Source organism: Nelumbo nucifera, chromosome 7, assembly GCF_055504915.1.
Source record: "Nelumbo nucifera cultivar China Antique chromosome 7, China Antique-T2T, whole genome shotgun sequence".
Classification (NCBI taxonomy): Eukaryota; Viridiplantae; Streptophyta; class Magnoliopsida; order Proteales; family Nelumbonaceae; genus Nelumbo; species Nelumbo nucifera.
In genome coordinates, this window is record NC_142655.1 from 29,917,104 (window position 1) to 29,934,773 (window position 17,670).

The 17,670-nt window shown below is 37.2% G+C and overlaps 1 protein-coding gene across 4 annotated transcripts in view; it reads right to left on the reverse strand.

Annotated features, from left to right (window-relative positions):
- Positions 1–17,670, reverse strand: part of LOC104593320 (vacuolar ATP synthase subunit H family protein) — a 65,121-nt gene that overhangs the window by 23,576 nt on the left and 23,875 nt on the right. For all 4 annotated transcript variants that reach the window (XM_010253072.3, XM_010253073.3, XM_088891244.1 and 1 more), the window contains exons 6-8: positions 15,990–16,055; positions 15,786–15,903; positions 8,669–8,830 (exon numbers count right to left, since the gene is read on the reverse strand). In XM_010253072.3, coding sequence (XP_010251374.1) covers positions 8,669–8,830; positions 15,786–15,903; positions 15,990–16,055 — 346 coding nt within the window. The remainder of the gene's footprint in view (positions 1–8,668; positions 8,831–15,785; positions 15,904–15,989; positions 16,056–17,670) is intronic.

Consider the following 17,670-nt stretch of genomic DNA (forward strand, 5'->3'; position numbering starts at 1 on the left):
GATGATTATACACGATATTCTTGGATATATTTGATGAGATCACGTGATGAGGTTCCTAACTTAGTATGACAATTCCACCAGATGGTTCTAACACAATTTGGAGTGAGAACTAAGGCTTTTAGGTCAGATAATGCTAGAGAGTACTTTGAGAATGACCTAACCACGTATCTCTTAGAACATGGTGTAGTTCATCAAAGCAGTTGTGCATATACACCACAACAGAATGGAGTTGCTGAGAGGAAAAACAAACACATTGTGGAGGTGGCAAGGAATCTTATGGTGTGTGTTTCAGTTCCTGTGCAGTTCTGGGGAGATGCAGTTCTTACAGCCGTACATGTGATTAACCGTGTTCCTTCACGAGCTTTGGGGTTTAAGGTGCCATTTAGCCTTCTTTTTCCAGATGGAGAAATATTTCATATACCTCTGAGGGTTTTTGGTTGTGTTTCTTTTGTTCACATTCTTGGCACTCATCGCAAGAAATTGGATCCTAAGGCCAAGAAATGTGTTTTTCTTGGGTATGCTCAGAACCAAAATGGGTATTGCTGTTATGACCCAGTGTCGAGGAGAAGATTTGTCACTATGGATGTTACCTGTTTTGAATCCACATTCTTCTTCTCGAGTGGTTCTCCTCAAGGGGAGAGTTTTGGGGAGGAGAACTCACAATCTGTTCCTCTGCCTGTTTTTGTGGTGCCTCCATCAGTTCAGCCAGCACTTGCGCCTCCAGTTTCATTACTTAAGCCACTACGGGCAGCCTCACAGCAATATCAGCGCCGGCAGATGATGGTTGACTCCACACATCCTCGACCCACACCACTCTCTATCAGTCCTTCTGAAACTCCAGATTCGGCAAATATAGTTCCAGGTATTCCTCTTGAGCCTGAGCCTGTTATGTTTTCTAATGATAATGTTTCTGTCCCTAACACCATTGTTGCAGCTGATCCCATTGACCTTTATCTTCCCATTGCACTTCGTAAGGGGAAGAGAAAGTGTACAGCCCACTGCATTTCACACCATCTTTCCTACAGTGCCTTATCACCCTCCTACTGTGCTTTTCTTTCTTCCCTGGATTCTGTGTCTATACCCAAGAATGTTACTGAGGATCTCTCCAAACCTTAGTGGAAAACAGCCATGCAAGATGAGATGGATGCTTTGGTCAAAAACCAAACTTGGGAAATAGTTGATCTCCCCCCAGACAAGGAGACAGTCGGATGTCGATGGGTATTCACAGTGAAGTATAAGGCCGATGGCAAGATAGAGAGATACAAGGCAAGGTTGGTAGCAAAAGGTTATACTCAGACCTATGGTGTTTGATTATCTGGAAACCTTTGCACCAGTAGCTAAGATGAGTTCAGTTCGTATCCTTTTATCTCTAGCAACCACCTATTCATGGCCCTTTTTCCAGCTTGAGGTCAAAAATACTTTCCTCAATGGTGACTTACAGGAAGAGGTATATATGGACATTCCAACAGGTTTTTATGAAAATGTTGGTAAAGGAAAGGTGTGTAGACTCGGAAAATCTCTATATGGACTGAAACAATCACCTAGGGCTTGGTTTGACAGGTTCAAAGGGGCACTCATCCGTTTTGGATACACATAGACATAGTCTGATCACACCCTCTTTGTGAAGAGGAGAGATGCTTTGGTGTCAATTCTGATTGTGTATGTGGATGATATAGTGGTGACAAAAAATGATCTGGAGGAGATTGATGATCTCAAAAAATCATTGCAGCAAGAATTTGAGATCAAAGATCTTGGTGAGCTCAAATACTTCTTAGGGATTGAAGTTGCAAGGTCCAAGCATGGGATCTTCATTTCACAAAGAGAGTATGTACTTGACCTACTACGAGAGACTGGGAAGCTGGGGACCAAACCAACAGACACTCCTATTGATCCAAATCACAGAATTAATGGTGTGGATGGTGAATTGGTAAAGGATGTGGAGAGATATCAAAGAATGGTGGACTGACTGTTGTATTTGTGTATGACAAGACAAGATATTTCTTATGTTGTCAGTGTTGTGAGTCAATACACGCATGCACCTCGGGTTCAGCACTGGGAAGCTATTGAGAGAATACTTGCATATCTGAAAAAGCACCCTAGCAGAGGCATTCTTTTCTCAAATCATGAGAATCTGAAGCTAGAATCCTATACAGATGCAGACTAGGCAGGATGTTTAGATGACAGGAGGTCTACATCAGGAGTGTGTACCTTTGTAGGTGGAAACTTGATCTCCTGGAAGAGTAAAAAGCAAACGGTTGTGGCAAGGTCAAGTGCAGAGGCTGAGTATAGATCCATGGCTCATGGTGTCTCAGAACTTCTTTGGGTTAGATCTCTTTTGAGTGAGATTGGGGTGAAAGCAGAGGAACCTATGATGTTATACTGTGACAATCAGGCTGCAATCAATATTGCCCACAATCCAATTCAGCATGATAGGACAAAACACATTGAAGTTGATAGACACTTTATAAGAGAAAGGGTAACAACCGAAGAAGTTTGTTTGCCTTATGTCTCTTCAGAGTTGTAGCTGGCTGATGTTCTCACTAAAGGGGTGGCAAGGAACAAGCTTGAACATGATCTACGCAAGTTGGGAATGTGTGACATTTACTCCCAACTTGAGGGGGAGTGTTGAAGATAAATTAGTTTTATGTTGTGTTTCTGAGTAGATGTTTTATATTAATTGTTAGATAGGAGGTGGGGACCACAGTAGTTATGTGAGTCCAAATTTTATTATGTTTCTGAGTGTTATATATGTTGTTTTATGTTTTGCCGCCCTATAAGGGCATAGTTGTCTTTGTACTGTTCTATTATTTTAGTATAAATAATAAGTGAAGGGGGCAGCCAGATTATTGCTCTCTTTTCTTTTCAACTTCTCTTCTTCTCTTCTTCTCTTCTTCTCCTTCTCTCTTCCTTCTCTCTTCAAGAAACTACTTTCTTTAATATTTTTTAATTCAGCAGACTCCTACTATCAGTAACTTTCTTGAATGGCTTAATAATTTATAAGTAATGAAAGTTAGAAAAATACTAATTTCTTTCCATGTTTCCTATAATTATGGACTTTGTATAAGATATGATATAGTGATTTTTTTTAATAGAAAAAGAAAAGGATATATCCAGGTGAAGAGTTTTCACCAACAGAAACAACCAAAACCCAAACTGAAACCAAAAACAAAAAGCATTTTCCCCAAAAAAATTTCTTTTCAAGCTTTTAAATCCAGAATGAGCAAGGGCCCATCTACCAGGAAAGACTAAATATCCATCACAAGCTTGACCTCTGCTCTAGCCTTGTCATCAAAGATTCTCTTGTTGCGTTCTCTCCAAATGCCCCAACACATGGCAAAAGGGATGATACTTTTTTTTTTTGGAAAAAGGTAAAGTAATTTATTCAGAATAAAGAGAATAGCACAGCAAGGCCCAGACCACTAATTCTGCCTGGGCCCAAAACAGATTACAAGTTCATCCATGATTTAGAACAAAACAAAAGAGATACATTCTGGTTTTTAAATTCCTCGTTCACCGACACCCAGGAACATATCTTGCCCACAGCTCTCTGCACTACTTCTGAGCTTTTGAATTGACCACAGAAGATTCTGTTATTTCTTTCAGTCCAAATGGACCAAAGCACAGCTTGCGGAATGGTATTCCAAACAAGCTTTCCTTTCTTGCTGAGACCCTCAATTTTCCAACACATCAGCAGCTCCTTCACAGGTTTTGGCATAGACCAGCTAATCTCCAAAACCTTGAGAAAATGTCCCCAGACTGAAGCGGAAACCAGACAATGGATACACAAGTGCTCTGTAGTTTCTGCAAGATTTCCACACAAAACACAGGAGAGATCCAGAATCTAAATACTACGTCTCTCCAGGTTAATCTTAGTCAAACATTTATCAAGAGCCATTGTCCAGACCAGGAAAATTGATCTTGGAGGGACTAGTTGGATTCCAAATCTGCTTGGCAGGGAAGTTCTCCTGACCTGAACTGCACAACTTAAGAAACAGGGATTTACTGAGAAGCTACCATATGCATTCCACTTCCAAGACCATTCATCCTCTAAACTCAAATCAATCCTCTGATTTTGAAGGAGCCCCAACAGCACCACATACTCTTCCACTTCCCAATCCAACAAACTTCTCCTACACAGAGGAGTCCAAATGGTGAAATCACCAGAGATGCTTATGTTATCAGCAACTGACGAGTCTTGATTACCTGAAATTTGGAACAGACGGGGAAAAGCATCAGCCAAGGAACCCTCTAAACACCAGGGATCCTTCCAAAACTTGATTCTGTCCCCCTTACCAACCTTAAATCTGATCCCATTCAGGAAGAGAGGGATGTTCTTCGAGATACCTGCCCAAAGAGATTTTCCCCCATTTGGATGAGGATCCTTAGTTCTCCAATCACCCCATACCACTCCATACTTTGCCGCAATAAGATTTCTCCACCATGCATTCCTCTCAGAAGCAAATCTCCATAACCATTTACTGAGAAGAGCAGAATTAAATTCTTTCAACTTCCTAATTCCCAACCCACCAACTTCCTTAGGAAGGCACACTTGCTCCCAATTTACAATGTGAATCTTCTTTTCATCCTCCCAACCCCTCCATAAGAATGATACTTCAAAATAAAAAGCTTTTTTTGCTACCTTCCTACCTTGGCCATTTAGTGAAAATCTCATGTGGTTGTTGTGGGCATACCAACAGCATCATAAGTAATGAAGAAAAGAACAACCATACAAATTTTACAACCTGGAAATCAAAGAGCAAATGGCAAGCATCTTCTTCATGCAGTTTGCACATGACACATCTAGTTGGAAACTGAAAATCACTAACATTCATATGATCAATTGTAAGAACACTATCCAATGATAAAATTCAAAAAAATGCCTTCATTCTAGGAGGCCAAACACTTGAAAGGCTGTTAATCTCATTTGGTCATCATTAATGCCAAATAAAAGGATTTAACAGGAAATTTCCCGTCCTTACATTCATCCATCATCTAATGTCAGGTTTGCCTACATCCACCTTCACTTCTTCCACCTTGGCCAACAATTTAGAGCATTTGTTCAACTTTCTATCAAACAAAAGACGTCTGAAAACTGGAAACCAAATAATTTAATTACTTTTCTGACTTCAAAGCATTGATTAACCGGAATGTTCCTCAAGCTCAGCCTTGGACACATCACACAACCTACCATTTCCACACCATTCATATTCCTAAAATGTGATTCTACTCCCATCTCCCACAACAAACTTAGAACAAATATCAAACTAAGGTTGAAGCTTTGAAATCCAATTCCACACACAAACCCCATATGTGGAGTGGAAGAAACCTCTCTAGTGTCCCATACAAAGTTTACCACCCCACTCCACTCTGATTCAAGAACCACATAAAAGGACTGAACCATGAAAGCTGCTCCAGATATTTCTTTCCACATGATTTTATCTATTTGATCCAGACAATTAAAAACACCCACCAATTCTTGAATAAGCAGAATACCTTCATCAATCCCTCCATTTATAAGGTGTCTTTGAAAAACCAGGTTACAAAAAATTGAACCACACAGGATATAAAACCAACTAATCATACTTCCAGATTGAGTTGAGACCCATAATGGCAAGGGTAAAGCAAATAAAAAATATCTAATACAACTCAATTATGTTCCCAAAATCTAATTCTAGAACCATCTTCCACTTTGAAATTTGTCAAAGCAGCATTATCATTAAAATCCTTCATTACACCTTTCCAAAGGTTAAAATCTTAGGTAGACTGAGCAAACCCAACTTTTTGGTGGAAGAAACTACTCTTGACCATTAGTCATGGGAATGGTTCTGTCTCATACACTTATTCTCCAACTCACAGGAACCCAGAAAAAAGTTCTGGTTTTATATCTGTCCTATAAAACTTTCATTTTGGCCTCATCAGAATACTACAATATGAGGGCATTACTTAGTACAATGGTATAGAGGGCTGTATGTGTTTTACTTCAGTTTCTGGAAAACAGTCTAATTTTTTCAAGGACAAATCAAGCAGATTTGTTGTTCCTTTGCTGTTTGCTCATTTGTTTTGAAGTGGCTTCTGAATTGGAATTCAATCTGGCATAAAAACTACCTTATTCCTGTAGGGGACCATTCAAGTTCAGATCAAGTTGGAGGTGTTTGGGGAAACCCGGTGCCCTATAGGGTTGAAGCCTTTGCATGGCTTGTGGCAATGGGCAGCATTTTGACTGTGGACCACCTGAAATCAAGAGGATTTAATATGGCTAACATGTTCCATCTTTGTATGAACAGGAGGAAAACATTTTCTTCTCCTTTAAATTTGCTGGTTTTATCTGGAAATTGTTCACAGCCATGTTTGGGGTAAGAGATTTTCATCCAAGATCACCTACAGAAAATTTTTCCTCCTGGTGAACCTGGCCAAAGATACGAGGATGCAGAAAAACAAAAATAATCTGGAATTGTATCATATCACTTTTGCAATATGTTGGAATATCTGGAAGGAAAGGAATAAAAGAACTTTTGAAGACATCTTGGACAATGGAGATGATAGTGGCAGCAACTAGCAAAGCTGTTCAGAGTGGGTGCTGATATTCCCAGAATTTAGACAAGTCACTAAGTTGGATCTTGGGAATAAACTTGGGGAAGTGTAGGGGCTTCAATTATGTAATCTGGAAAATCCTGTATGATTAGATTAGTAGTTTTCTGCTCTTGTCTTGTATGTGGTGATACCTTATCACTTGCCAGGATGTATCTCTTATTTCTTTTAATGAAATTTTATTTTCTACCATAAAAAAATTCCCTCAAATTGAAGACTTAGCTAGAACTTTGGGGTGTAGAGTGGGGTCTTTGCTGAAAAAGTACCATGGCCTCCCATTAGAGGACAATTACAAATCTAATGCCATCTGGGATCCTACCATTGAGTACTTCAAGTGCAAGCTTTCTGGTTGGAAGATAAGATACCTATCAAAGGGGACAAAATCAAACTTATACAAAGTATGATCTCCAACCTGCCTACCTAATATTTAGCATTATTTACCCTGCCAGGTTCGGTAGCACAGGTGCTAGAGAAGACATGCAAGGATTTCCAATGGGACGGACTCAATGAAGAAAAAAGTTCACAAGGATACTTGGGACACAATCTGTGAGCCAAGGACAAAGGTGGGATTGGGATCAAGATGCTTAAAAATCATGATGATGCTCTTCCTTGTAAGTGGTTGTAGAGATTTGGAGAGAAAAAAACATCTTTGGTGGCATTTTTTTTATTTCTATCTTTGGTGGCAAATTATTGGGTGTATTTGTGTAAATATGGTAGGACTCCCACGGATTGGTCAACATTGACACCCCAATAATCTTATGGTACCTGTGTTTGGAAAGGGATAATAAGGTTGCTGCCTGAATTCCAAAAACACATCAGACTGAAGCTTGTGAATGAGGAACATATTTTATTTTGGAAAGACATTTGGTGTTTTGGTCACCCTTTGTGTGAGAGGTTTCCTTCTCTTAACAGTCTTGCTTCCTACAAGGACCGTTCAGTGAGAGAATTTGTTGAATACTTGAACAATCAGCTGTTGTGGATCCCTAGATTCCACAGGAACTTGAATCATTGAGAGCTAGAGATACCAAAAACTTTGCTTGGTAGACTACATGCTGCCAGCCTTGACCCTAACTCTAGGGATTCTAGGGTGTGGATGTGGGAGAGTTCTGGCTGTTTTCCTACCAGGTCTTGCTACAGGGCAATGTTTAGTGCTTTTCAGAAGATTTCTTGGACTTAGAATCAGGATGCCCAAGTACTTGCCAAGATCATTTTCTGTCTGCCAGGAAGATGAAGATCCAAACCATTGATAATTTGCTGTGGCAAGCTGAAAAAATGTGATCTGCTAGGAAGGATAATATCCTGCCTTACTATTTATCAGAAATCTAAACCATTAACCAATAATCAGGAGACTTTATTAATATAGAAAAAGAAGAAGCGCCCCTCCCCAACCACCCAACGAGATTCAAGTGGAGGGTGTAGGGGACCAGGATTGAATACAATACAGTCCTACCGCTGAACCCCAATGGCCCAGGATCTAGGCCCCAGTCCACTAGCTGTCCATTAAATCACAATTTTTTAGCATATTGTAAATTTGAATAAGGATCTTTTTAGAGTCAAGACTAGCAATATTGTAAGATGGGGGTCAAGGTCAAGATAGGTTTTGGTTGTGGTTAGATTAGGAGTTGTTTAATTCTTTCTTCAAGTTTACCATGAATAGGACTACCCAGAAGAGATGGACATTACAATGTCTATTAGTACAGATCTTTTTAAGGAAATAAACTCATTTCTTCATTATACTTAATTTGGTGAGATTCTAAAACACCAGAGATGCCTGTGTTTACAAATTCTAGGTGAGAAGATTAAAGGTTATGTTGGTGTCAATTTCAGTAAGGTTTATCCTTTTCCATCTTTTTTTTCTCTCCCTCCCAAACTCTATAGTTCCTTTTGTCACATATATGTATGCACAGACATCACCATCCCAAACTTAATCACATTAAAAATGTCAATATAGTCTGAGTGTTTCCCCAGCTCCGGACAGTAAAATTTACATTCTGTTCATATAAATAGATAGAAGATTTTATGCTTACATGATTACACACCAAATTACTAAATATAGAAAGGAATAATAACCTCAGATTACCTGGATAGATTGCTGAGTTGATGCTGGAGATATCAAAGGAATGAGAAGCTTCACTCCATCTAATTTAACAAATGAAGATCTCACCAAGGGTTCCTTCAGCAAAGTTGATAGGGAGCTGATGGCGGTTGGCATGCCACGGGAAGGATGTGACGGCTTCTTCAGCTGCAGATAACTTGTTATATCAAAACCACAATATGAAGATTCTAATTTCTAAACAATACACCTTATCAACTGATATTGAAAAAGAAAGTTGAACAAAAACAACAAAAGCTGATTGAGAAGTTCAATAAAGAAAAAAAATCATTCAAAACAATTTCCAACCATGGTACAAGTCAGGAAAATGGTTGTGCATTAAAAACTATACGAATGATATGAAGTATAATTAGACAACTAGGAGTAATGCTCATATATAGTTATGATTTTTGTTTGAATCCTACAATTTGATTCATAAATCTTACGCTTTTTACGATTTCTACAATTCAAATAAATTCATTAAGAATTAGTTTTCTACTTTGTTATTTTATTTCTTTTTTTTTTTTTTGAAAAGGTAAAGTAAAGTGTTGTATTAAGTATCAAACAGTATAGGTTCTGTACAAGAGGCTTTTTTTTATTTTATTGTTTATATTTAGTTTTGCCAAGGGAGACTTTTTTAATGCCCTTACTAGAAATTGATTTATCTACATTATTTAAGACTAGAAACTTAGTTTATTTTTCATCACATGTAGGTTAAAGAGCCATTGTATGTGGATTTATTTGACTTTCAAGTCAAACTTGATTATATCATCTTAGGCTTCTATTGCATAAGTGATTAAGTGGTAAATTCTATTGTTTTAGGTATATATATGGTACATATAAATTAAGAATAGGGTATATATATTTAGCCTTTTAATATATCTATATTTAATTTTTTGACAAGTTTGTAAAAAAATAGAAATAATCTTACGATTTACGATACAATTCACGATTCAATTCGACTCAGCTTTCTCTACGATTAAGAGATATGACACGGAAGTTAGAGCAACCAAGAATCAATACCTATGAAGTCCTTCCGAAGGGAGACTTAATTAGTGTCTATCACCTCACATATGCTTTTTATGCAAGGCAAGTAATGAAACTGCATATTTATTGATCTTTTGCAATGTTTATTTCTAATATTTGGGAGTTCTTATTTTTCTTTTTTTATTTGGAAGTAGATGGACATCTCCAGGGAGCCTTTTCCTTTTGATAAATGACATACAAAGCCTTTTCAAGGACTTTTTAGTTTCTCTAACTAACAAGAAAGGGAATATTATGTGGAGATTAACAAGAACAGCTATGAATTGATAAAGTCTACGAGGAGAGATGCCAAAAAAAAAAATCCAAGGAAGAAACCAATACCGTAGAATTGCTAATTGAAAACACTTCAGATGATATCATAAGGGGGTTGCAATATGTGGTATTTTTCCACATTTAGGAGTATCATATAGATCATTTGGTTCCCCCTGCATTGACTTTATAAAATTAAACTTCGATGGATGTAGTTCGGGCAACCCAAGGGACACTGACATTAGAGGTGTCTTCAGGAATTATTATGGTGCGAATTTAGCATTCTGGCCCCATTAATCCTTAAAGGGATTGTTATGGTGTCTTTCATACGTAGAGAGAAGAAAGCTAGAAAATTGTTTAAGGAATTAGAAAAGGAGAGATTGAAAATCCTTAAAGAGATTAGAAGGTGTAAAGGTTGTGAAGGTGTTAGGTTTAAATAATGTGATAAACCTCAAAAGAAGAGATCCAGATGGTGTCTTTCTCCACATGTTTATATTATGTCTTTGGCTAGTGGAGAGTCTTCTTTCCATCTACTAATCTCCTGTTCATTTGTTTCATTTATTTCAGAGTGGTTTTCTTGCTTTTTGGATGCAGGTGGATCCCTCTAGCTGATGTAGCAGAATTGTTTGGTCCAACAACATTTCCCCAGCAAAGAAAAAGAGGTAAAATCATGTGGAGATGCACAAAGGTAGCTGTTATTTGGACAATTTGGGAGGAGAGGATTGAAATGATCTTCAATGGCAAGTGCCGTTCTAACTTCTAAGGAAGATTTATTTGATTGCATCAAAATTGAAGTGGTAACTTGCTGAAAAATTTGGATATCTTTGGCCCGTTTTCCATGGATGATATCCTTAGAGTGGTAGCCAACTCATCAACTGAAGGGGCGGTGCTTCGAAGATAATGGGAACCACCTCACAAGAAACTCATTAAACTAATCTTTGATGGAAGCAGCATCAGCAATCCAGGCCCATCTGGGGAGGGAGGAGTCTTTAGATATGCCAGTGGCACAATAATAGCACTATCTTCAGGACCTATTGGATGCAGGAATTCAATAAGAGCTTAGGTGTTAACTGTAGAACAAGGACTGAGGGTGGAAAAACAACTGAATTTGAAAAAAATTGTAGTGGAAGGAGATTTCAAAGTTGTAATCAGTTAGCTTAGGAACAACAAGGCAATGTGGCGGCATAAACAAGTAGTCAACAAGGAGATAAATTGGCTGGCTAGGTAAGAAGTTGTAACCTTTCAATGGGTGCAAAGATCAGTAAATGCAAGGGCTAATGCTTTGGCTAAACAAGGGGTATATAACAAATATTTGGTGGTTGTAGTACTGTAACTATGGCATAGGTGGCTAGTCTAGCCTATTTTGGGATTCTAAGCCTTATACATACTTTATTCTTTTTTTATTATTAATAAATTTCGTTACCTATCAAAAAAAAACGAATTGAAAGGTATGCAGGATGAGTGTATGTCGGAGAAATGATAAAGAGGTCTTAGGTTTTTATAGGGGTTATCTTTGTTATCAATATAAGAGGACTGTGTATTGCCATCTATACTTTTTAATAGATGTGTCTACGAATCAATTTGACAATTTACCAACTCGGACTTCCAGACATGATTTGCTTCTGATTTTTTTCTCTTTTCTTTTCTTTTTTTTTTTTTTTTTTTGAGAATAGGTAAAGTAAAATTCATTATAGAAAGAAAACACGTACAACAAGAAGCTAATACATGGATTTACAAAAAACTGCCTATGCAGCCCTCTACCCTCTGGCCCTGATTTACAAAAAAGATTTTCAACGGCAAAAAGACAATTGTAATTTCTATCCCTAAACACTTTGTTTACAGAAAGCCAATAACAAAATTTTCCCACAATTTTCTGAAAAACTGAATCTGAAGAACTACATTTAAGCTTGAAGATTCTCACGTTTCTCTCCAGGCACCAAAATACTGCTGCAGGGTTCAGGTTCCAGGCAAGCTTTCCTTTCTTGGATAGTCCCCTTAAATACCAGCCATTCACAAAATCTGCTACTGATTCTGGGTAGCAACCTTTCACCTCAAAAAAGTTCCAAACTTTGGACCACACTTCAAAAGAAAACTTACAATGAAGCATCAAGTGACTCACAGATTCCTCATGCTCCTCACAAAGCGCACTGTTAGTGGAGTTCAACTGCATGCCCTTCCTCACCAAATTGTTCTTGGTTAGGATTCTATTCAAATAGGTAGTTTACACAAGGAAAGACACCTTTGTGGGCACATTTTTGCACTAAACAATCTTGATTGGAATTACTGACCATCCGACCTGGATAAATAATTGTAGAAGGATTTAATTGAAAAGATTCCAGATTTGTCCCAAATCCAAAGCCTTCTAACCTCTACTTGGATGCTACACAGCCTCTGCAGCAAATCAACCATTGTCTCTACCTCCCAGACATTCAAATGCCTCCTGAACTGAGGGACCCAGACCACTTCTCCATTCTGCACCTTCTCTCAACCACGCTTGCTTCTTTGTTTGATGCTACCTCATAAAGGGAATTATAAACTTCCTCCAAAGGTCTGTCTCTGCACCACACATCTTCCCAGAATTTTACTCTTAAGGTCATCTCCAATTTTGAACTTTAGCCCTTTTGAGAAAAGGTGTCACATTTTCTCAACCTCCTTCCACACTAAGCACCCATAATTTTGATTTGAAATGGCCAGCTCCCACATTGAACTACTAGAGCCATACTTTGCCTCCACCACTCTTCTCCAAAGACCTCCCTGATTTTCATCTGATACTTGCAACACTCGGTGTTTTAAAAGCACAAGGCGCAAAAAAGTGCAAGGGCCATTTTGTGCCCAAAGCCCGAGGCACAAGTTGAGGCATGAACCTTTTTTAAGCAAGGTGAAAAAAATGCAAAAAAAGGTAAAAATTTAAAAAACAAATGCCAAAAAACCAAAAATGGCCAAAAAAAGTGCAAAATGTTAATTGAAAATTTAAACTTAAATTTTAAAATAAATGTTTTACAAAAACCTATTATCTCAAATTAAAATCCATAAACATAACATGTAAAACATATTCAAAATGAAAATTTAAAATAAAATCAAGCATAACATATAAAACATATTCAAGCATGTAAACTCTTAATCTCTTTATTTTTTTCCCAGTTTCATTACTTCAAATAGCTAATGTGATGTTAAACATTATGCATTCCTGATTCTACGAGCATCCTTAGTACCAAGCCCGTCAAGGCAAGCCCAAAAATGTTCATATCAAGATCTTAATTACTTAATCCTATAAAAAAGTTTTTTATAACCTTCAGTGTCTTTTAAAAATATCTTTTATTAGGATGAATGAATGAGCAACATTAGCAAACATAGGTTTTCGAAGCACAAGGCACACCAGGCGTGCACCTTTTGAAAGTGCCGTGCACCTGTGCCTGGAACCTAGGTGAGGCACATACCCTAACATATGCCTTGCCTGTGCACCTAGGTGTGCCTCTTAAATCACTAGCAACACTGTCTTACTGGGAAGATATCTTAATTACAAAGATATTGAAGTGAAGGGGAACTAGAAACTGCTGAGTCACAATAGACTGGCTCAAAAACAAAAGTACAGGATCTTCACAGCATAGACACATTTTTGTGTTAAGTGAGAAATTTGGCTAGGACACCACAATCTTCCTACACTTGGACCCAATGATCTCTTAATGGTCTTCCTGATGCATTACGAAGACAAGGGAAATGTACAGATATCAGTTATATTGGGAGGTTGTCCATCGGTTTTCTCAGTTGTAAATGATATATGTAATCAAATACTTGTACTATGTGGGTTAGTTAGCAGGGACTAGCCTAAATTAAAGGGATGCTTGGCAAATTTTACTCCATACAACTTTCCCAATCTTTTATTAAATTTTAATAAATCTGATGAGTTAGAAATTACTACACACCAAGTGGGAAAAAGGCAAAAACTAGTTAACTTAAGACTAAATTTGACTTCAGACTAATCCTAGTTGACAAAGGCCTATGAAAAATAGGGGTGTCAATCGACCGGTTTTGAATTGAATCCAATCTGATCCAAACCTTATCAAATTGGATTTGGACGGTCCGCTAGAATTATTGGATTGGGCCAATCCAAAATAAATTGGTCCATATTCTTATTAGTCTGAATTGGACCTAAACCAAATTTCAATATTCCGATCACGAGGCCAAACCCTTGTCCAATTTGAAACCAATCAGAACTGAAGCCAGCATAAAATCACTTTTATGCAAGTTCTTACAAAAGCAATTTTATGAAAAGTACTTTTAGAAAGACTTTTACAAAAGCACTTTCACAAAAGTGTTTTTATGAAAGCCCTTTCATAGAAGCAGTTTTATAAAAGCACTTTTACGAAAGCACTTTAATAAAAGCACTTTTACAAAAGAACTTTTACAGAAGTACTTTTCTAAAAGTACTTTTATGAATGTACTTTTATAAAAGCACTTACAAAAGTAATTTTACGAAAGTACTTTTATGAATGTACTTTTATAAAAGCACTTACAAAAGTACTTTTACGGAAGTACTTTTATGAAAGAACTTTTATGGATGTACTTTTAAAAAAGCACTTTTACGAAAGCACTTTTATGAAAGTACTTTTATAAAAGTACTTTCACGAAAGCATTTTTACAAAAGCACTTCTAGAAAAGTACTTTTACAAAAACACTTAAAAAAATGCTTTTATAAAAGCACTTCTATGGAAGTACTTTTATCAAAGTACTTTTATGACTTTTTCAATGCCAAAAGGGTATATTTCTGTAATTTTCAGATTTCTTCATTTTAATATATTTTTGTAATTTTTTATATGTTCTGTTTTCTTATATAAATTTTGATATTTCATTCGGTTTGGATTGGATCCAATCCAGTCCATTTACATTTTAATGGATTGGATTGAATTTGGTTTGTATTAGATTTGGACTAGATTGGGTTCAGTCCATTTGTAAGTGGACTCACATTGGACTGGATCGGGTTGGACCAAAACCAGTCCAATTGACACCTCTAATGAAAAATAGGTCAAATCATATTTAGGGCTATGTACTAACATGCTTTTGTCTTGTTAGCTCGCTTTGTAATTAAGAAAACTAACTCCTAATACAACCAGGAAAGCTAACAACAAATCCGTCTAGAGAAAAACAGACAAGGGAAATGTACAGATATCAGTTATAGTGGGAGGTTGTCCATCAGGTCTCTGAGTTGTAAATGATATACGCAAAGCAAATAAATGCAATATGTGAGTTAGGTAGCAGGAGCTAGCCTAAATTGTAAAGGGATGCTTGCCAAATTTTACTCCACACATCTTTCTCATTCTTTGATTTAATTTTAATAAATCTGATAAGTTATACACTACTACACACACCAACTGGGAATAAGAGAAAGACTAGTTAGACTGAACTTGACTTCAGACTCAAATAAGGATTCTAGTTGACAAAGGACTAAAAAGAATAGGATAAACCTTACTTAGGACTATGACCCTACTAACATGATTTTGACTTGTAAGCATAACTTATTTTGTAACCTCGTTTTCCAAAAATACATAAAAATCAGAAATCTCAGATTTGACATGTTGGTTCCTGCATCAATTAACCACTTCAGATAGACTAAAGGAATATGGTAGCACCAGTACAGTCGATTAAGGGAAATAATAGAGCTAACAACCCTAACTTACATTAAAAATTGAAGGTACATGAACCTGTCATTGCAATAGTCTACAAAAGGACATTTTAATACTTGGAATATTGCATGACTAATGGAGAAAAACAATTAGAACATCTAATGGAAACAAACATAAAGCCATTTACTAACTTGAGCACAGAGCCATTCGACCAATCCTTTCAACACATCATCAATAGTAGTAGACTTTTTATTTGAATGAGAGGCATCTCCGTTTGCAATAATACCATCATGGGTTTTTGGTCTAACACTGCAATTAGACAGAATAAGGCATACTTAACCAAGGTGTCAAAACTTCAACATGTTCAAGGATGAAAAGTTCCAACTTTCAGGTACCTTACTATTAAAGACAATATCTTACAGCTCTTCTCTTGTATGAACCAATTACCTTTCCAAAGCAATCTGAAAATGAAGAAAGTGTTGGTTCTTTTAGCTTTGTTGTAAATTGCCATTTAAATAAAATAGTATAATAATTAACAAGCATCACCACTGATATTTACAATTCAAAAATACTTAGACAATAAATTGGAAACCCATAATTGAGGACGAGACTCAGCTGAGTCTTAACCCCAACTTTTTTTAGGTTGACTACAGGAATCTTCCCCTCGCTCTTTTAGAGTCCTATACTCAAAGCAAGTCATTCCTTACAGGTGCAAGAAAAGGATACATAAGAAAAAGGGGAAGAGAACAGGAAAATGATACCTATAAGTAAGTCAAGAAACTCTGTATCTCAGACAGAGAACTCATTAACTTGACTACCTTCCCAACGATACCATAAAAAAGGGCAGAATTAAAGAGCTGTTTTAAAGATATCCATTAAATACTTTTGGCATCAAAAAATAATCTTAAAAACAGGGAAATAGTTTCATCTACAAGGTAGGGTAAATTGTCTAGGCCATAAGTGGTGCACATATGGTAAAATTCCAATGTGATGAGCAGTGTTACCAATGCACTGAGGATGATTTTTTTGGTATTAAATCCAGTGAGAAGATGACTAGTAAGCCACAAGAAAAAACAATGTTCTAAAATGAAGATATTGATGCAATAGCAGAAGAACTGAAGAAGTCAAAAGAAACTTAAATATGCAATAAAGGAATAATACATAATATTTGGTTTACAATATTGCTTTTGCACACATAAAAAGGAATGCCAGAAAGGTTAAGACAAGGAGTGAAAATCTATGATTTAGAATTGGTCATTGTTTTACATCTCCTGGGAGTGAAGAGGAAAAGGAAAATGGAGGAAGGAAAGTTCGTGCAGACAGAAACTTGGAGAAGATTGGTGAAGATCGAAGCCAAGCAGTTCCTGTTCCAGAGTTTCAACAAGGTAAATAAGAATCCAGCACTGAAGATTAGGGAGATGAAAAGAGCGATGGTGATCCTGGTTGGGGAAGAGGTAACTAATTGGCTCATACTCTTCGTTGAAAAATCAACTCAGATGAACAGGAAACATGTGTGTGAAGGGTCTCAAGAGGAAGGTAACAGGAAGTATGTAACTGAGAGAAAAGAGAATGCTAAGGGCAGATTTTTGGCGCTCGTGGAATACTTTGGAGACGGGAAAAAACAAATGACTTGCTTCCCGGAAGGAAAGTCTGCAGCTGGTTGGAGAGAAATCTTAAGCACTCTGAAGGATTTCTTAACCTAGGTCAAAGGAGCACAAGGAACTTGGAGAGATGCAGATAAAAAGCTGGAGAGAGGTAAAGATTTTGCATAAGTGGAGCAGAGGCATTCTGATAAGGCTGATGGATTGATGCCTGTGGGTCAGGCTGCAATGATGGTACAATAATCACTTATACCTCAAAGAAAAAATGGCAGAAGAAATTAGTGATGACTGCTAATGAACCACCAGAAGATTGGAGACTTGTTGCCGAGGATTTAATAAAAGAACTCAAGTTGAAATGCACCATTATTTTAACTCCCTTTGAGGACTGTAAGGCGCTTCTGGAGCTGGTAGGGTTGGAGGTTGGGATAGACACCATCTGTTTGAAGTTGGCTACAGGTACAATCACTGTTTCCAG